The 22052-nt window shown below is 43.1% G+C and overlaps 1 protein-coding gene across 1 annotated transcript in view; it reads right to left on the bottom strand.

The window, feature by feature from the left end:
• The window catches only part of thsd7aa (thrombospondin, type I, domain containing 7Aa), a 183295-nt gene that overhangs the window by 40634 nt on the left and 120609 nt on the right, over positions 1-22052 (bottom strand). The window contains exons 8-18 of the mRNA XM_056420376.1: positions 18254-18448; positions 13922-14162; positions 11173-11288; positions 9105-9237; positions 8585-8688; positions 6405-6599; positions 5067-5333; positions 3535-3713; positions 3319-3324; positions 2930-3063; positions 1092-1245 (exon numbers count right to left, since the gene is read on the bottom strand). Coding sequence (XP_056276351.1) covers positions 1092-1245; positions 2930-3063; positions 3319-3324; positions 3535-3713; positions 5067-5333; positions 6405-6599; positions 8585-8688; positions 9105-9237; positions 11173-11288; positions 13922-14162; positions 18254-18448 — 1724 coding nt within the window. The remainder of the gene's footprint in view (positions 1-1091; positions 1246-2929; positions 3064-3318; positions 3325-3534; positions 3714-5066; positions 5334-6404; positions 6600-8584; positions 8689-9104; positions 9238-11172; positions 11289-13921; positions 14163-18253; positions 18449-22052) is intronic.

Below are 22052 nucleotides of genomic sequence, written 5' to 3'. Positions count from 1 at the left end.
TGCAGACGACAACGTGACGTGTAGCTCTGCCTCATCCAGAGAATGGATTTAGGAACTGATGAATCTCTGTGATCAGGGGCGGTTTTTCCTACAGGCGGTAAAAAGCTTTTTTTTTTTTTTTTGCTGGGCAGGTTTTTTTTGCGCCCCCATCTATATCTCCAACCAATATTTTGACATTTAAAAAATAAATCTAACATTAGAGTACATATATTATTGTATTGTTTGTTATTATTATTGTTTGTTAACTAAGTTGTTTATTTGTTTTGATTCTATAGTGTACACTTTGCACTCTTGTTCTTGCAATGAATAAAGCACTACTGTTTAGAATAGCGTCAATGATTTTCCGTTTAAAAAAAAAGAATGTTCCGTTTCACATTTTGGTGAATTCCGTTTTGTCTAATTTTGTTCAGGTAGATTGATTGCTTAAAATGTGTGAATAATATGTGCCACAAGTGACCCAGACCTTCTAAGATTGTTGTTTGCCAGCCATCAACAGAACAGAAAACAAAAAAAACATTATTTGCAGGCGACGAGGGAGTGAATGTGCTCCGTTGATCAGGGGGGCGTGGCCGGAGCGTAGTTCAGCACAGACGTGACATTTTCTCAGGGATTTTGTTCTTTATTTAATGTTTGTTCATTGTTGCGATCGTTGTTCTGTTTATTTGAAAGAAATTCAGTCTTGCAGGGCAAAAGAGCGTTTGAAAGTTGCAATTCCGTTTTCGTGCAAAATCGTTTTAATTTGTATTCTTTTTTTGGGGGGGGGGGGGGGGCGCCACGAGTGAAACTCGCCTAGAGCGCCAAATGTGCTAGGGCCGCCCCTGTCTGTGATTTAAGACCAGTACTAAATGTTGAGGGAACCCAAATGATGTGCTTCTTGCAGTAACAGAAGACTGCCAATGATACGTCGCAAATAAACTGTTTAAAAATGTTTCTATGTGTGAAAACTCTAGGAATCCCACGTATTTGAGATTTGAGGGCTGGACAGGACTGGATAAATAAAAAGTAGATAACAAATGAAATCATAAACTTTACTAAAGTGAATGTGCTGTGTACACAAAGCATTGAAAGAGAAAGTAAGATGTTCTTCGTACCAGTGGACACGGGACCCAGGCTGCCCAGTCGGACAGCACACAGTCCTCCGGGCAGGGCAGCTGGCTGTTGCGCGCCCCCAGAGGCATCTCCTCCGGGTCACACAGGTAGTCCTCCGCCTGCTCCGAGGGCCCGTCGATAGTGTTCAGCATACATCTGGACGCAAAGGGATGCAGGAATGGGTTCATCTCTGGATGCAACATCCCATAATATAAGCATCTTTAGTTTGACTGAATACACTTTAGCCACTTACCGTTAATTCGGGCATATAAGCCGCTACTTTTTTTCACACGCTTTGAGACTTCGGCTTTTACAACGATGCGGCTAATCTGACCAATGAGATTACCGAACAGGTCGCAGTGGACCAATGAAACTGTTTCTGCAAACTAAGGGCTCGATCACACCAGACGCGACACTCAAAAACGCGCCATTAGCAAAACCATCGGCGCGTTTTTCTAGCGTTTGTTAGGCGCGCATAAAAGTTTAAATATTCTCAACTTTAAGCGAAAGTTCAGAAAAAGTATTTCCTGTACCGTTCGTCACGTTAACATCTCGTGTTTCAACGGGACACCTGCGACTTATAGACAAGTGCGGCTTGTTTGTGTAAAATGTATTTTTTATGAAAAAAATTAGCAGGTGCGGCCTGAATATAGGTGCGCTTTATAGTCCGGAATGGACGGTATTTCTTGAATGCTCAGAATCTCTGAACACGCGTAGAACTCGAGGTAGAACTCTTTTCAGAGCGCTTCCATGAAGACGTCCTTGTGGACTGCCGGATTGAAGCCTCGTGTTCGGCTTTGTGTCCGTCGCCATCTTGTTTTTTTGCAACCAGAAGTGACACATGAGGGTGGTAAGTACGACTGAATGCCGAAGAAGATCTTTTTGGGCAACCAAAATGGTTCCTAATAACTTCCATGAACTGCCTTCACACTGTGAAATGGTTCCCAGACCAAAACACGGTTGAGTCCGTGATTGGACATCGGCAAGGTCGTGACCCGACAATCGAAAGGTAGCCGCGCCCTAAAGCATATCCTCCTTTATATCTACAGTTCTCTAAGTGGACGATAATTTACTGGATGAACATCACGCTGTATTTAAGAAGACTAAAAACTCATGTTTACAATGTTTACTGAGGGAATACATCAAGAGAGGAGTTTTCTCATAGACTTCTATACAACCATCCTTCTGTTTGGAACCAGATGAGTTGCCCCCTGATTGCCAATATAACGCAAGTTTAAGACACGTCTTCATTGGCCTCACGTATCTACTGCTAACTATTAGCTGATTCTCGATGCATCAAATGGCATATACTGCATGTCTCATCTCTCATTTCTGAATAAGCACCCTGGTCCCTTCAATCCTACTCTGAAAAGACCTGGAACATTTCTGTAATACTTCACAAATGTGAATAAATGCTCTCCAATGAATGTAGAGGCTGTAATGTAATACCTCAATCATCACCTCTAATGCAAAAAGGACCCAATGTTAGTTGAATATATTCAACAATACTGTTATCCCGTCTCAAAAAACATGGGTGACCTTTTGCTCAGCACTTATGGAACAGCCATGCATTTTTTTTTGGGGGGGGCATATTTACTGAGATCTACGATCAAAACTCATACAAGTCAGTTCATTCTTGACCAAACGGGTGGCCAAAAACACGTCTGTGGACTTTTAGGGCTTCATTGGCTGAATGCACTCTATGAATCGGAGCTTCTAAGTGAATGTCAACGTAACTGGATACAATACAAACATCCACAAGAACATGAATATGAACAAGAATGCAGATTGAGAGAGACATATTGACCGGTTGACACGGTTTGACATGATTCCATCTTACCTGACTTTCCTGGTCTGAACACCTTCCCCACAGTTGTCCTTCAGGTCCACGTTGCTGACCTTCCACACACTCCAGGGCTCTGCCACCCAGACGTACTGCCCACAGTCACTGAGGCACGGCACCACCTCATACACCTGACACACACACACACACACACAAACAGGACATGTAGGTTCTTATTCTGTACAGGATATATTTTGTTTAGCAAAAAAAAAAACATTCTCTGAATATAATTTCCGAACACAATCATTCTTTGGAGATTTAAGATCACAACTTGACTAAACGCAACTAGTTTGCAATTTCAGAAGTGAAGTGAAGATCCAGTTCTAAGATAACTGCTACAAAAAAGGGGTAAACACATAACATATAAATAACAATAGAGTACTTACTTGAGCCTGTGGATGGAACCCATTCATCAAAAGAGGAGAAAGGAACATCAAAGAAAGAGTTATTCAGATTATTGTACTCGGGAATTAAAGAGAAATGTACATTCAAGACAGGAGTAAACGTATAAATACAGCAGAAACCTTCCCCAAGACAAGCATTGGGACGTAATATTCTGTTCAAACTATCCGTCCCACAGTTCAAAGTGAGACCTCTCTCACCTGGTTGACGTGGTCCAGTTTGGGGCACGGCCTTCCCCCATTGTAGGGCTTCTCCCTGAGCCACTTTGAGCGAACTTTGACCCCGCTGCCGCAGGACTTGCTGCAGCGCGACCAGTTGGACCACTCGCTCAGTTTGCAGTCAGACGGACACGGGATGATGCAAGCCTCCTCGATGTACCCTGTGACCCATCACATCCCACCATTAGAACAGATTATGGTCTTACCAAACGTAGACCACCAGCCTCGGAGCCCATCAGGCAACCATTCTTGCTTTATGATCCCTTCTCTGACTCCTAGCATAGACCTTATAGACACACCTGTCATTGATCTGCAGCTGTAGTCAGAAGACACATCCATCAGCAAAAGGGAGCAAAATCGTACCGCGTTATTCCCACAATCAACCAATCAAGCACTCCGAAATCCGAAAGAAAGCAGCACTAGCGACTATATCCGATATGGCTATACAGTTACAGCCGGTTTCCATCCAGCAGCCCCATACGAGGAGGAAGGCAAACACAGACACACTCGCTCCCCGAAGTGCTTTGATGTGCTCTCTTTTCGCCCAGGGCAAAGATACTGAATATGAAAGCGCTGTGCTTCATAATTCCCCTTTCTCCCTTTGTGGGAACATACAGCAGAACGTAAATACAGTCTCATACAAGGAGGCCTGACACATTTGGGCTGCTGGCAGCAATGTAGCCCCAAATTCTCCTTTTTGATTGAGGTTGAATGATCCCAAATATTGGGACAGGATTCCTCGTTGAAGAATACTTCGAGGGTACTTTACATTATTCTAGTAAGATAATATATAGTTTTACACATGGAGCCTGCCGCATGATCAGACATAAGATGATTGTGAAGACAATTCATAGTATTCAGCTTCAGGGCCTTTAAGATAAGTCACATCCAACAATAGGGTGATTGTCAGTATTCTCCCCCAACAACACAAAGACCAAGATTGTGGTCACGGTTGAATAAATCAGAGTTGACTGTTGGAAGGAGGAAGAGTGTTACTCAAAGTATGATATGTATCCAGCCCATCCTCCTCTCTGAGAAGCGTTGTGCAATGCAGTCACCAGCATAACTGTTCCCATTCTATGTTTCTGCAAACCAGCGACATGTTGAATGTCCACGTTACTCGCGTGATTATGGGAACATTGGTTAATCCTGACTTTCCTGATGTATGCTAAAAAATATAGCGTAACAGTAGAATAGTATAAGAACCTCAAAGTCAGCTCTGGGATTCATCCACAATATCTATGTGGTCAGACTGGTCATACGTTCTCTTTTCTTTTTGTTAGGATACACTGAGTACCTCTCTCCTCTTCTCTCTCTACTTATGGATGAATTTACATCTCTCTATCACACATTATTAACTCCTTCCTCCCCGGAGTCTCTGTGACGTCTCATAGGGTCCCGTGAAAGTTCTTTTTCTATTTCTTGTGATTTTAATCAGTTTTTTTGCCTTTAAATTGAGTGGTTGGTGTTGGTCTTTCTAAAATAGGTGTGTTCTCTGAGCATGGGCAGCTCACCGTGGCTGTTGCAGCGAGAGGTCTCCACGATGCGGTTGTCCTGGTCGTAGCACACCATGGCCTGGTACCGGTATCCTTGGCCACACTCCTTGATGTCACCTTGGACCTTCATGCCCAGCTGACTCTCCACACGGCCCCCCTCGGGCAGGACGCAGTCCGACCAGTTGCCCACGGGCTGGGAGTTGTATTTGTTACACGGGCAATACTGGGTCTCGCTCTGGGGGTACACCTGGGTGTTTTTACACTGGTCATGCTTTTTGCTCTTCCCTGGAAAAAAACAACAACAAAAACATTCATCTTTAACTTTAAGTAAGGTTTCATTAATTATGCAATTTCATGATTGTTGGTCCTTTAATTAAAGTAGGTTACTAAGTAAGGATTATTTATTTTGCACTTATCACAGACAAGGTCTCACAAAGTGTAGTTCAGTAGTCAATTAAAACAAATTGACAATAACGGGGGCCAAAAAATTTCAACAGTTAAAAGAGCAAAGTACAAATAAACAGTAAAAGAAGGTGCCGTAAAAAACAAATAAGAAAAACAATTAAACAAAGAAGATATTAAGCAGGCTATAGAATATGTAATTTAACCAAATGCCAGTGTAAACAGGTAAGATGGAGTTTAGATGATACTAGCCCCACACTATTGAATCAATGTGCACTGTCCCTTATTAAATAAACCATTAATCTTGAGTGAGGCTTGGAGCCTCTTTAACAAGAGTTGTATCCCCTTTAGCGAGGCTTGGAGCCCGTTTAGCGAGGCTCGGAGCACCTTTACTGAAGTTCGGAGGTCCTTAAGCAAGGCTCGGAGCCCCTTTACTGAGGCTCGGAGCTCCTCTAGCGACGTTCGGAGCCCCTTTACCGAGGTTCGGAGCCCCTTTACTGAGGTTCGGAGGCCCTTTACTGAGGCTCGGAGCCCCTTTACCGAGGCTCGGAGCCCCTTTACTGAGGTTCGGAGGCCCTTTACTGAGGCTCGGAGCCCCTTTACCGAGGCTCGGAGCCCCTTTACCGAGGTTCGGAGGCCCTTTACTGAGGCTCGGAGCCCCTTTACCGAGGCTCGGAGCCCCTCTACCGAGGCTCGGAGCCCTTTTACTGAGGCTCGGAGCCCCTCTACCGAGGCTCGGAGCCCCTCTAGCGAGGTTCGGAGCCCCTTTACTGAGACTCGGAGCTCCTCTAGCGAGGTTCGGAGCCCCTTTACTGAAGCTCGGAGGCCCTTTACCGAGTAATATATAGTAAAATACTGGGTTGTTTGTAGCCCTCTCATAATTACACAAATACAAATGTCACACAAAAGTCACATCCACGGATCTCATTCTAAAGATTGACGTCTGCCACTCACCGACGAGCATCCTCTTGCGTGTCCTGACGCCCACGCAGTCGGCCGTGCAGGAGGAGAACTTGGACCAGCTGCTGAGTTGACAGTCGTCCTGGCAGGGCAGCTGGCAGTGCTGAGTGAGGAGCGGCATAGAGCTGGCCAACTTAAGACAGGCCTCAATGTCCGCCTGCCCGCCGTCCTGCTTCCGACACGAAACGGCTACAGTGGTGGAGGAGAGAAGAGATTGGAATGAACTTTGATTTAAATGATGAGAGCATGAGAGTCGTCTCGGTGTCCACACTAAATCTCTAATAAACACGATGCTTTCAGTCGGCCCCGAGCACCATCCGGTTTCCTGAATAAAACATTTTACGTACACTATGCATGCATACCTTCAGGACATATAATGCAGAAGGCTGTGCATTTTACACATTATCGGACGATTAATATGCCCTTCTGCTGCTATTCCTCTTTTTCATCATTTAAAAAGCTCCATGTTGAACATTTCTGAGAAATATGATAGACATTGATAAAGTCCGGAGCAGCTATGCAATGTAGTATGCAATGTATTATTCATACTGTGTATATTTGAAGAGTGCACACATGCATTTTGAATTACCTATTCAAAATGCATGTGTTTATAGCTGCTAAGAAATATTATTTTCTCACTTAAGATGATGTATTGACTGTTCTCGCTTACTCATTTTAATATTCCATGCACACTAGTGCTGCTTGTACTAGCTAGTTGCATATAATTATTAATAACCATTAGTGGTCAAAGTCCTGTATACCTAATATTACTTCAGTTAAAGTACTTAAATATCACTTGGAAACTATTTGTAGAAATATCTAATAAAGTTATTAAAAGTTTGTATTATGCTGACAAATGCATCTCGGATATTGTGAAGCTTTCTTTCTGCCGAGGTTTTGCGTTCCAAAGTTTAAAAATATACTCCAAATATTACTCATAGTGGATTCCATAACGTGTCCCGATATGAATTTTTACACCGTTACTCTACATAATCATATTGTCAGATAACTACTTACGTGTTTAGATAAAAATGTGTACGTGTAGTAGCATCATAAAAAAGGCTTCACTGCTCCTTAATAACTAAGGAAGAAGAATTCCCCCACTGTGGGATCAATAAAGGATATATTAAGATGTTCTGCAATGTTGCCCAGAATGTGCAGACAAGCAGGACTGAGCACAAATAAACAAACTACTTCCTCCACCACCACGATTCATAAACTGAAATATCCACATACAAATAATGTAAATCAAGAGCCAAATGAGGAAATCGATATTACCCTGTGATGAAAAAAGAATATTGCTAGCTGCTCATTTCCTTTACAACGCAACTAGCAGCCAGCCCAGGGGGGCACATTCCACTGTGAACAGTATTATTTATTAATACTTAAAAAGAGAAAAGAATTGGAATGTGTGCTATAACTCATTTATCGCCACACTTGATGACACTTTGGGGCCGAACAACACAACGTGAGTTATCATGTCCGTGTATTGTTGTCGTTAGCCAGATTGGTTTAATCTGAACTATCGATGCATCATATTTTATTAGCTCATCATGCGTTAACTACACAAAATCTGCAAAGTAATGGTAGCCTTAAAATACATCTAGTGGAGTATAAAGAAAAGTATAAATTAGCACAATACTGGGAGTGGTACCGTGGCAAAACTAGGATGAGCTAACACCGTTAGCCGGTTAGATGGCAAAATAATGGCCTCAATCAACCTGCAGTGTAGCCAAGAACACACAGGAATATGTTAAAAATAAAAATACCAACATCAAATCATCATCACTCAGCCCCCACCACACACACACACACACACACACGGTCTTGGGACATCCTGGTGGAATGGTTCTCGTCTTCCACGCGTTGTATTGAGTGAGCGGCTGCATCGTGAGAGCCTCGTATTGAATTGTGTCTCTCAGGTTCAGGAGATACCATTACAGGTAATGGGGCGGAAGGATGCTCCTCATTGGAATCTGATAACGGAGTCTGAGTGTGTCCACTGATAGCATGTCCAGCGTCTGCTTCAAGACTCACTCAGGCCACAGGTCCTGTTCTGTTGGGCTTGTAAACCCATACTTTATAGTTTTTTGGTTTTCTGGTTTTGAGAAGGTGACGTAGAAGAACACAACGCGTGTGAATGTGTGTGTAGTCTGTTGTGTGTCTGTCCTCACCTCGAACCTGCAGTCCGGGCCCGCAGGTCTCCTGAGCTCCGGGACTGTCTTGGCGTACGGACCACGGAATCAGCTGGCATCTCCGCCACTTGTGGATTTTCCATCTGAAAAAAAGAAGAGGTACAGGAATCAGAAAGTCTTTTATCCGGGATCCGACAGTTATATGAATAAGAGTTAGACTACTAATTTCTAGAAAATGTAGCATTCAGTACCTCCTTCACTAAAGCGTTGGATGGAGCCACAATTATCACCACAATGATAATCTTGGAGGCAATAAATTCCCCCATGACCGGAACATAGACTCAATGCCTTCAGGTCATAATCCATAATGAGGGCCATCAAAAGGGTTCAAGGGTATGCCATGTGAAAATAGCAGTAGACTCAGAGTTGAGTCAGAATTTAAATAAAGATAACTGCAGACTGGGTATCCAAAATGAGCCAGAACTCCGACTAGTAATTACAGGAGGTGGTTACTGTGTGGTGTGTGCAGGCGTTTCGATGTTGAACAGGACTAGTTTACCTGCATCCTTGACAGACAGATGGAGCGTCACACTCTCTCTCCTGGTTCAGGACTTCGGGACAGTCCTGTCCCCCGTTGGCTGGTATCTGGATCATGACACGTTTCCTGGACTGCTTCTTCTTGGTGTTTCCACCTGAGCAAAGACACATGGAAACACACAAGTCCATTTTAGTGTGTAGTGTTAAATGTTGAATACAAAAGGCAGCAGAGTGAACAATGCTGGGTCATCCTCTTGAGTTCCAGCATGTCCTTCATGTCAAAAGGTAATATTTGCTTTAAACAATATATTTATTAAACATGTACAATGTAGAATAACTGCTACGGGACCCGGTTGGTCTTCATTTTGCTACTATTTTTCTATTTTCTGACTGAAATTGACGACTTATAAGACAATAAGGTTCCGAAGTACACAGCTTCCCTGAACAGACTTTCTTGTTCTTTGGACTTTGTCATTACATAACGGCGAGCCTTGGGTTTACATTGGAGTTGGTTCAAAGCCCGCCGTGTCTCATGCAGATGCTGAAGGGTGTCGGCATCAGAAAGCGATGGGCATCGAACATTGAAGGAGCATTCTGATCCTCAGATGGTTAGCTCAGTTAGCTTAGCATCTGTTTCCTTTAACTTGGCTCATCTACAACATGGAAACACATGCTGTAAAAGTTACGTTTGCACTAGATCTGGAGACAGAATTCACTGGACCAGGGTTGAGAGGAAGAAAACATCACATCGTACTAATCGTAAGGCGAGATCTAAGAGTTGGGTATTTCATAGCTGAGGGATTTTGGAGGAACCTCTATCAATCCGTGCATTTCAGTTTTGAGTTCTGAAGAGAAGGAGAGGGGTGTGATTTTATTTGGGTGATTGTTCGTCCCGACTTATGTGCTGTTAAAGAAGCCAGAACACGTAAACACTAACCACGCTGTTAAGAGATGAGCTGCTCTCATGTTTAGAGCAATAAGCAAAGAGAAAGACACATGTATATTGTATATAGATCATGATGTGAGTTCAGTATTTGTTCAGCAGATGCTTTGGGGAGTAACATGCAGATAGACTCAGGGGAACTACAGCCACACAGCGTTGGTTGGAGCTTTTTACTTAACATAAGAAACTGGCTTGGTAAATAGGTTCCAATTTCCCCAAAACCTATCACGACTCCCAGCGGTTGGTTTCGTCTGAAGCGGTCGCGAGGGACTTTTAGGGGGAAATAAAGAAAGAAGGTTTGTCAAAGTCCTTTAGCCATGATGTTTAACATCTGCACTTAATGTTCTTGTTAAACAGATGTGCTCCTTTTAGTAAAGACTGATGTTGCTGCGTTCACAGCACATTTATTAAACAGACTGTGGGTATTCCGTCTCTTTTGGGGTAGTCCGTCTTATTTGGGGTATCCCGTCTCATAGTGCATGATGATGTCATTTTCTCTCTGCCGGTGCTGAAACAGCGATGACCACACTTGATATGCTTCATTAATCGATAAACACAGTCATACATATTGTAAATAGTCTGAATAGTTTACTTCTTTTTTCTATTTCTCAACATGTATATACATTTTTTTAATGTGTAGTACATATTTATTTGAAAAGAAAAAAGATTTTAATGGTCATTTTTCCTTTTCACACACCCATGAAGCTTTATCTGCTGTATGAAGTCATTTCTCAGTCCCATGTTTATCATTGTGGTAAACGGTGTGACAGACCACATCATTTCTACTCAGAAAACGCGAATAAAGAATTTAGTTTTAGACATTTATTTACTTGTATCTACCATTTAATTCATATATTTCACTGCTTGTGTGAACCTAAGACTCTTTAGTTAACCAATTTGTCCACATGAGTACAGGTATGTTTTCACAAGAGATACGAAGAATCTTTAAAAAACAAACTTCAATGTTCAGCTTTAGGGCCGTACTATCTCTTTACACTTGTGCCTTATGACAAGTGTGCCTCGTTATATAGAGAGCTGAGATTGTTCTGTAATTTTTTATAAAAAAACACACATAGGTATGTGTCATATTCAAGTGCCCCAGACCCCAGAGGGTTTATGCATCCCCTCCTTGTGTAGCTGTGTGTACCTGCGTGACACGTGGATGGGCAGGGGCTCCATTCGCTGTACGGGGTGACCACACAGTCCCTCTTGCAGGGCAGCAGGCAGGGCCTGACGGTGTCTGGGCGGAAGCTCTCCGGACACCTGAAAGTACATCAATGACATGCTCAGGCAAACACACAGAGACCCCTTCATGGGCTGATGGAGGTCTGCTGGTTCAGAGCCAGAGGGAGACTCTCAGTGTGCCCAACTTCAGCTCTTTGACTGTGTGTGTGTGTGTGTGTTCAGTGATACATCTTCCATGTTTTTAACCCTCAACTGCAGCTCATTACACTTGAAATGAACCAAAAACCAAGAGGTTAAAGTGAACAGTAAAATTACCATCACAACTTGAATACATTTTCAGAACACATGTCTAAAATTGTTTTTTTGCCTTTTCCAACAAAGGGCCACCATCGTCTTGGTTTGATTGATCGTTACTCACAGCATCCGCATCCTGGAAATGATTGCATTCTGAACATAATTAATTTTCATCACGAGTGATTTACCAGGCTGCACTGAAACTGAACCCTGATCCCAAAATCCTGAATCCCCCGTCGATGTGTTGAGCCGCTCTGCTCTGAATTGCAGATTACCAATTAAAATGTTGCAAGAGAAGAAGCTCCACGGTAAACATGTGATATATTTCACATGCGTTCAAAAATCACTGCTTTTTTTTTACCACAGAATCAATGAATGAATGTCCTAATGCACATTCAATGTTCTTAAAGCATGAGAATGACCTCATGCCGGTGTGTGTTCACTGTCCTCACATCCAGCCGGTGCTGCCGGTGAATTCTCTCTGCATTGATGTGGAAGTGTGTCCCGAGGCGGCGGGCTCACTGCTCAGCGTGTAGCAGTGGGTTTAAGAGTCAGCGCGAGGAACAAAAAGTCAGATTCATTTCCATACACAGCGTGGGGGATGGGGGATGGGGGGGGGGGCATAGTTGCTGCCAGAATAATGCTCCCGTTCTGTTGAATAAATGAATGTATAATTCACGTTTCCCAGTAGATGCCTTCAGGGGGTAAAGAGACCCAGATGCTCGGAGCAGCTCATCAGCTAACGCAACCTCCTGCCAGACACCAGCAACCACCGACCAACCGGGAGACCGAACTTCACAACGAGCCAGGAGCTAACGCCGTCTGCGACAGAAGACAGGAAGCAGCCTCGGCAACATCGCCTCCCAGTCTGACGTCAATGGAGCCCCTTCAGACGACTGTTCTTCAGATTAGCCACTTGAGACGCCGGACTGGAGTTGTGTTGAGAGACGACGTCAACCACTGATTGTTCCACCAGTAACTGCAGCTGATTTTTAAACCGTTTAAAAGCCTAATCATTGCCAATCAACTGGAGTGCTGATGGGTACCGAGACTCTGTTGCTCTCCACACTAATGTACCTGCTTGCGACCATGGATTGTCGAGGTACTACTAATTATTTATAAATTATGTCATATTCATTGAATGTTTAAGTAACTCTGTAACTTCTGGTCACATGACGTCTATTCATCTGTCCATCCTGGAGAGAGATCCTCCTGTTTTTTCTGTTTTTAGGGAGTTGTTTCTGATCCGATGTGAGGTCAAAGGTCAGGGATGTCGTATGTGTACACATTATAAAGCACACTGAGGATAATTTGTGATATTGGGTTACATCAAATAAACTGAATTGAATTGAACTTAGACCAAAGCCGTCTCGGGATGCAATCAGTCAAATCCACTCGGATCACCAATGGAAACAGAGCGCTTCTGATACCAACATTTTGTCCCGTTATCTCAATATTTTGCATTCAAATGCAGATATGTGTTCATCGATATTAATACTTGAACACATTTATATTGTTTTTGTCCAAACCACTCAGGCATGAGCATTCTGAATATGCCCAGTCGATTCTGAACCTGAATCACAGTAATTCACATTTTATTCCTTTTAGTCCTGCACACATATACACACTCTGCATTTTGCACACTGTCTATATTTAATACTTTTGAATTTGATTTGATTTGTCATTGATGTTGTGTGTTGTGTATGCATGTGTGTTGTATATGTACATATATATTTTGTTTTGTATTTTACTTTGTATACTTCTATATCTTTCATCCCTGTTTTTTCTATATTTGTGTTTTGTTTTTGTTTTTATTCTTGTGTGTTTGGTTTATTGGTGCTGCTACTTGTAACGACAAATTTCCCCTTGGGGATTAATAAAGTATATATCTATCTATCTATCTATCTAGAAACCTAATTTATGGACGACATTAGTGAAGATAAACTAATTAGAAAACTCTCAACAAATCTCTCCAAAACTGACTTTGAATCTAAAAGAGAACACATGTAAAGTGCTGAATCTTTCATCAAAATCTGAACATGAGCCAGTTACAAAACATGTGTTTTGAGTCGTGGATCATTTTCTCCTTCCATCATTTCCAACTTTGAGTTTTTATCAACGTTATTTTTTATCGAACACCACAGTTGCTTTCTTATTTTCTACTGATGACCATTACATTCAAGTTTCTCTTCCAGAGCCCCAAAATAACCTCAAGCTTTGCAACTAATTTCTAAGTTCAGTCATAATGAGGATCCAGTAAAAAATCCATTATCATTCAGTACACTCTCATATCCTGGAAATCACTGGGCCCAAATAAATCCTGTCCTGAGCATCAAAGCCTAATTATGATTAACAAGTTGATCATGTGACACCGGTTGTTGCCCTGTATGTTCCAGAGGTGCAGTGAGGACTCTTACTTCTTGGGGGGAACCTGGCCCACGTTGACCCGGACACAGATGACCTTGCGGGTCTGCATCCCCACCGAGCAGGAGGCGGCGTCGCCGCGCGTTCGGCCCGCGGACGCGTTGGTGGCTGGGATGGAAGAGTCCTCGATGCACTGGCCCCACAGGCCGGTCTGCCAGTGGTACACCGTGCAGGGGTGGTCGTTGCAGTTCCTCACCTCCTGCAGAGCACTGTTGTTGGGACAATGGAGGCCACCTGAGAGATGAGGGAACGCAAAACAGCATCCATGTCTTAGCTGGAGTACAGATGGAAACACAAGTGCCATCAATACTAGCCTAAGACTGGAGGATGGAGTGCCTCTAAGCCTTTGGGTATACAATGGTATTCTAGAGTCATGTGACCAACCCAACTCTCGTACTCAAAGCTGCTCTGAGATGTTTCTATGACCTTGTAATTGACTGTGTCTAGCAGGAAGATGGAGTGCCTCTAAGCCTTTGGGTATACAATGGGATTCTAGAGTCATGTGACCAACCCAACTCTCGTACTCAAAGCTGCTCTGAGATGTTTCTATGACCTTGTAATTGACTGTGTCTAGCAGGAGGATGGAGTGCCTCTAAGCCTTTGGGTATACAATGGGATTCTAGAGTCATGAGACCAACCCAACTCTAGTACTCAAGGCTGGTCTGAGATGTTTCTATGACCTTGTGTCTTTGACTCACATTATCTTTACCGTGGGCTCATTTGAACACATGTTGACCCCCAACCCCTCAATGCATGAATGGTGCTACACGAGTAACGTGTATTATTGTTGCTTCATTCACATTCAACGAGGCATTGTGGCGTAATGGACAGCGCTGAAGTGCTTCTAGTCTCCATGGAGACCATCAGTACAAATACAGAGCACCATGTTGGATGTCCACGTTCTAAACAGCACACTTGATGAATACAAAGCACCTGCTGCTGGTGGGACTCCACAGAGGAGGAGAATGACGGGGCAGTTAGTGAAATAAATAAATAACTTGGCTGGACAAAACCTAACCTTCAGAAAATAAAAGGAAATAACGATAGCAAATACTACATTTGATGCCCGATTTAAAAGAGATGAACATATATTGTAGTCGAACAAAGATAATTATCTATAATTATCATCATTACTAATAAATAAGTACAGTATGTTATGCAGAGCTGCCAACTTTTCAAAAAACCTTGGAGTGAGATTTTGTCGGGGGTGACCAAAATGTTGCCGCACACGCAGTCACACACGTTGGTGGCTCAAATATCAGGACATTTGAATTAATTTGGCGTTGTACCCATGTTGTACCCATGTTGTACCCTGCATTCTGGCCTGGCAAAGGTCTTTTACGAGGCATCTTTGCTGCCTTAAAGAATTAAAATGTTTTTTAATAACTCTACTCTCATTTACTAAAACATGCCTAATTCTATTGCACAAATGTCCTGTCTTTATGTTAAATTCGTTATTATACATCTTACTTGTTTAAAGTGCTGTTTTAAAATTTTTTGAGAGGGTCCTTTTCCTAGGCCTGCAAATAAAAAGATAAATGCTATGTGGGCAGCCTTAAGAAACAATGCTCTGATGTTTTGAGCATGCAGTATACCAGTGAGGCTATGGCTATCCACTAGCTTTGTTTTTCAGCATGAGAGATAAATCAGGGGGATGACCACAGACAGGAGGCGACCCAGGGGGAAGAATGTCTACATAATGACCAGAAGCCAGTTCTGGACCCAGGTGCGGTGTGACCCTATTCACAGCGAGACCATGTCATTTGCAGCGGCTTCCATCCCGGGGGAATAGAGAACCCCCCAAGGAGAACGTCAGCCATTAGCGCCTCAGAAGTCATCGAACGGCGTCTCCCAGTCACTGAATTGGACGTGAGAAAGAGCCGCAGACCGAGGAGATGGCTGACCTCTGTGTAACAGCACAGGGGTCGTGTCCTTCACGGGGGTCCTTTAGAAAATATGTCATTGGATGTCATCGGGGCAGTCATTCATCAGGCATGGAACTCATTAACTCATAGAAGGACACACCATTAATGCTGCACTAGCTAATTTAATAGTTAATAGATAGATGTTTATGTGCTACTAATCAAATTCAATGTGTATTTGAGAAAAGGTGCAGCGATAATGGCTTCAGGTTAGCGACGGTATTTTTATAGCCCTATAAACAATTTGTCAGCATCATAGATAGATAGATAGATATATACTTTATTAATCCCCAAGGGGAAATTTGTCGTAACAGTAGCAGCACCAATAAACTAAACACACAAGAATAAAAAATAAAATATAAAAAACAGGGATGAAAGATATAGAAGTATACAAAGTAAAATATAAAATAAAATATATATGTATATATACAACATATATGCATACACAATACACAATACTAATGACAAATTAAATTAAATATAAAAATATTAAATATAGACAGTGTGCAAAATGCAAAGTGTGTGTATGTGTGTAGTGTAAATGAAATGTGTGTGTATGTGTGTAGTGTAAATAAATGAAATGTGTGAAGTGCAGTCATCGTCATCATATTATTACAATACAATTTAATTGAGTTCCTTTGAACAAAATGCTCTGAATTAATTGAGCTAATTGGTTACACCGTTTATATGTCAAGATATGTATTGTGTAAAGTAAGAATAAGTGGCTCTGGTGTCTGCTTCCTTTATATTTGCATTATCTGTGAAAATTATCATGTCAATAATTTAATTTAAAAACAACAATTTGAAAAAAACACAAGTGAATTAATCACACAAAGGAAACGCGCCCATGTGTAAATGTATTCATACATTTTTGTCATATTCATTGAATGTTTGATGTTTATCTGAGTTTTTTCTGTTTTTTGGGGGGATTTTTTCCTGAGGCCAAAGTTCAAGGATGTCATATGTGTATAGATTGTAAAGCCCTCTGATTAAAATGTGTAATTTGTGATTTTGGGCCATATGAAATGAACTGAATTGAATAGTAAAAGGTCTCAACACTGCAGCGGTGCCTGCCTCCGAAATGCAAGGAAAGCAGCCGTGTGATCTTCCACAGTCTTCATGCTGAAACCCAGCATGCGCAAAGGAGGCAGAGCATCCATCTCCATGGAAACCATGTGTGGATGCTGCGTGGTTGTGAATATACCAAAGACAGCAGTGCGGTTAAAAAGACGTGAAAGATAGAAGTGTGATCCGCTGCCAGACACTAGCCGTGTGTGCAGCCTCCCGTTTCCTCTCACAATGAAGTTTCGGTGACAATAGCTCAGTTCTCACAGTGTGATTGACAGCTTGGAGGGTTGAACTTTAACCCAGAGTCTCACTCCAGCACCATTCAGATACCCAGTCCTCACCTTAGGCTTTGACACATTTAATGATAAGGAATACTCAATGCTAAGAGGGTTTTGTTCCTATCCTAAAAGCACAGAGATTCTGCTGAGCCAGCAGATCAGCGGGAACAGATTACATTAAGGCAGACACATCTACGTCCTTCTAGTTAAACACATGGAGACTACTACATCAGCAAATATCACTCGCTGTCGTCTAAGAACATTGAATATGAAAATACCGAAGATTGGATTGACCAATGACAGCATGGCAGGACCTAGAACAGAAGCAAAGGCAACATCCTTGTGAATAGTGTCACACAATATGACCATAATCACTGTGCTCTAGGTATTCTAACAGCTCAGTGAGCTCCTTATCCTTCCAGTCACTTCTTACCCAGCTTCAGAGTAACCCAAGCCACAACATTTGCAGTCGCTGTAGAGGAATACACAGAATACTTCATTTCATTTGAACATTTTGCTCGAATATGAGGAGAAATATGAATGAGAAATGCACCGAAAACCTGGAATTCTGAGGCTTGTACCACTGGCTGGAATCACTGGGTTAGAGTTAGGGTTAGAGGGTTATGGTTAGGGGGTTAGGATTAGGGCATTTCAAGGTTAGGGGGTTAGAAGGTTAGGGGGTTATGGTTAAAGGGTTTGGGTAAGGAGGTTAGGGTTCGGGGGTTATGGTTTGGGGGATAGGGTTAGGAGGTTATGGTTAGAGGGTTATGGTTTTAGGGTTAGGGGTTTAGGGTTTGAGGGTTAGGGTTATGGTGAGGGGGTTCGGGGGTTCGGATTTGATGGTTATGGTTAGGGGGTTAGAGTTAAGGGGTTAGGGGGTTAGTGTTAGGACCAATAGAGCTTTGTACAGGTGGATTCCAGGGTTGCCCGACATGTGACTCATATGACTCAATCCATTATGATTGGTCGAGAGGTCCATATGAGTCACCTGTACTGGCAACACCATGCATTCTGACCGACACTGCGTGTCCTTATTGCAGGACTTGTGAGTTCTCACCTTCTCCAGCGTTGTAGGCGAGGATGGAGCGAGCTCGGGTCTGAAGGCCCTCCGTGTTCTTTCCGGAGCAGGTGTGGGAGCACAGAGACCAAGGGGTCCAGGGGCTTAGGGCACAGTCCTTTGGGCAAGGCACTTCACAGATGACCGGCATTGGCAGGATGGCGTCACGGCACAGCTGCCGCTCCACATATTCACCTGGAAGGTCACAGACAGATTTAGGATATCAAAACATGTATGAGTAGAAACAACAAGGCCAAATAAACAACCAGGCTACATGTGCTTCATATTCACAGGACTATAGGGAACATGTATTCAGGAGAGCAGCAGTTCAGAAACACAATTCGGTTGGCGACTTTTTTTGCCAAATTTCTTTTTATTCCAAAAGCTACAATAGAGTATTTTTACATTCTTCTCTTCCAGATGAAGATCAAAATGATCATGTGGAGAATGCAAAAGGACACCGAGTATCGATTCAGGCTTATCAGAGGAGTAAAATACAATACATTTAAGTCAACAAAGCATTTGACATACTGTCAATAGGGTTAGGAAGGCCTAAAGGTTAGAGAAGCAAGCCTGTGACCTGGAGGTCATCAGTTAACACCCCACCCCTCCACCCCCTTACCCCCACTGAAGCGCCCTTGAACAAAGGCCCTTAACCCGAACCACTCCAGGTGTGAATGTGTTTACTGTAACTGTGATTTGGCATTCCAGTAAAAATAGGCTTTTGTAACATTCATAGATGCATAATCTGTGTTTATATTATGTGCTGGTTGCAGAGATTATCATTCTGGTACAGGGGTAAGAAAAATACTCTAGTGGCTTTACTGGCTACTTCGTTTTTCTTTCGACCAATCCCAATCGTGACGATGACCTTGCCAAATAGGTTGTAGACTTACACACAGTCTTCAACCGGTGAGTCAGACTACCTCAATCCAAAATCCTCCATATATTGTTTGACTCATATTGTTTGGCTTGGCATTCTGCCAGTTGCTACTACCAAATCCTGGAAGACCTTTGGACGTCCGTATGGAGTTGTTGGAGTTGCTTCATTTTACTGGCTGGCCAATAGCAGTCGCAGAGCGTTGGTTACTGAATCCAAGAAGAGATCTAGTTGCCATGAAAACCAAAGGTACGAGGCCACGGAGCTACCCGTCGTAAAGACCCGCGCTGAGTTCAACAACAGGAGGATGCAATGCAGGTATCGTTCGTGAGGAGAGGTTTCGATACGATACCCGGCCCGAGGAGTTTCTGTTTGGTTCAGTGAAGCAGTCGTGTTGCAACACCAGTAGATGTTGCCGCTGTGATATTGGGATGTTCAATTGCTTTATGCTCACTGAGTCTTGAGGATTTTGCTTGTCAATATCCGTGTGAGGGATTGTGACCATATTCGGAACATGGGATCAAACCCCTTCATGAGCACTTATAAGCGACATGATTAATTCAGGTAGTTACTCGTGGTTAGTTAATGTTCGTTAAGTATCTTGTGTGGCCTCATCTAGAGTGAGGACTATCTATGCCTTCGCATTTGTAAATGACACACAAAACTCCAAACTAAGTTGACCAGTAGCGTGGACCAGGAAGACTGACAGGCCAGGGAGGTGATGCCCATCAGTGGCACGAGTATGTTTCTTAGTTTGCTGGCTCGTTCACATTATTGATTATGAGTATCTAGCCATCCGGCTAGCAAGCTTTGACTTCGCTAGTTCGCTGGCTAGCTAGCCAGCTAGCAAGCTAGTCACTAACTAGAGCTCCTGAGACTGCGTCACCTCAGTTGTAAGTAGACCAATCCAGGTCATAGCTGTACTTATAATCAATAATATGAACGTGTCACAGGCTCATTCACAATATTGATTATGAGTATCTAGCCATCCGGCTAGCAAGCTTTAACTTAGCTTGCTCACTGGCTAGCTATTCAGCTAGCAAGCTAGTGACTAACTAGAGCTCCCAAGACTGTCACCTCAGTTGTACGTAGACCAATCCAGGTCATAGCTGTACTCATAATCAATAATGTGAACGGGCCACAGGCCCGTTACAAGTGAACTAGTAGAAGTAGACGAGCAGTCTGGACTTGGGAGTCTGGTCTTGGGAGTCCAGACTCCGGAGGACGGTCTTTCTGCGATTGGAACAGCAGCTGACTTGATGACATCACCACATCAGCTGTTCTTGCTCCTGAGTTTACTCCAATTATTCACTGTAAATTATTTTTACAGTCAAATAAACAAAACATCCTAAAATGACATTCCGTGACTCAGCAACAGTAGTATTTATAAAAAGTCATCTGTCAGTAGTTTATTTTCTCCTCCGCTACTGTTTCCGGTTGCTGGTGAAATGCATTCTGGGATATATGCTGGCCAGAGTACGCACAAGTCTCCTCTGATGCATCCTCCGGAAAGTGGGAGGATCAAGTCACATCCGGGTATTTTGACCGTGCTTTGCGAGAAGCGAACTTTGAATTGGAACATGTACTCGGGCTGAGACTGATGACGTTTCACGAGTCACGAGGACACGAGTAGAGGAAAGTACGCACAAGAACGCTGATTGAGAAACGCCGACAGTGTTGCGTAGATTTCTATCAAACGCACCAGAAACTATTTTCTGACAGTAAATTCCAATTTGCCAAAAGGTGATATCCAAAAGATTATTTTTTTAAAAAGGAGTTATCAAAAGGCTGATGACTTATCGTAGCTGGGCTCATAGAAGAAGAACAACTACAGCATTAGTGATTTGTTAAAATGTCTAAATTCAAACTTTGTTCACATCTAACTCATATCTATGTTTGTGTGAATATTGACTCTTTGTTAAGACATTTGTACACAACATTTGACCATTAGTCTTGTGGACTTTTTATGTAAAAGCTTATGATTTTAATTCTAAAGCCGGAGACCTCACTGTGATGACTTGGGCATGGTCTCCTTCCCTCTCTCTCAAACAGGATACAGTTTATCATTTCTTCCCAGAGCTTGAGGCTCAGACATATCGCTGAAACCTTGACAGTTAAGCACGGGTTGCAGGACCATTAGGTTCTTCAATACGAAGAGTCCCAAATGACTTGAGAGGCTGTAGAATGCGTACTGGTTTCTGTCGAGGGTCTTGTTTGGGAGGGGTGGGGGTGGTGCGATGCTGACGTGTCCAGTATTGATGCCGATCTGCAGGCCGTCCTCACTATCATCCCATTCTATCTGTCTCCGCCCGTCCTGTCGCTGAAGGACCATATCGGTGAAAATCTCATTGTGAAGGGCCCGAAGAATGGCAACCAGTGAGTCCAATGACATGTCTGGGACCCCAGTGGGGGGGGGGGGGGACACAGATCCATTTTCATCAGAAGGAGACAACAGGAGATCAATAAGAGGCCAGTCAAGAGAAACTCTGAGGGGACGCCACATGGCTGTGGGGGTGGGGTTGGTGACGGAGGACGTATGGAGCCGTGGGATAGATGCTGGAGGAAATCATTAAAGTGTCTCTTTTTTAACTGATGGCTTCCACCATGTCTTTTGTTAGTGGTGCACGGCTTGTGTTGACTCTAGTTATTGATAATTAAACACCCCCGATGGTCCATTCTAGTCAACACATCCATTAAGGCAGCAATAAGAAGGCGGTGCAGTACATCGCTCACCCTGGAATGTGGAGCGTGTGTGTGGGTGATTCCTAGTGGACCAAAGTCTGAATGGTTTGAACGAAAGAAATGTGTTTTACATCCAGTCTGGAAATGAAATAATGTGTTAGTCTGAGGCAGAGGTGTCATTTGTGATTCTGGGTTATTCAAACTGAATTGAATTGAATGATGTCCGTGGTGACCCCG

Source organism: Pseudoliparis swirei, chromosome 1, assembly GCF_029220125.1.
Source record: "Pseudoliparis swirei isolate HS2019 ecotype Mariana Trench chromosome 1, NWPU_hadal_v1, whole genome shotgun sequence".
NCBI lineage: Eukaryota > Metazoa > Chordata > Actinopteri > Perciformes > Liparidae > Pseudoliparis > Pseudoliparis swirei.
This window is presented reverse-complemented; position numbering and strand designations above follow the sequence as displayed.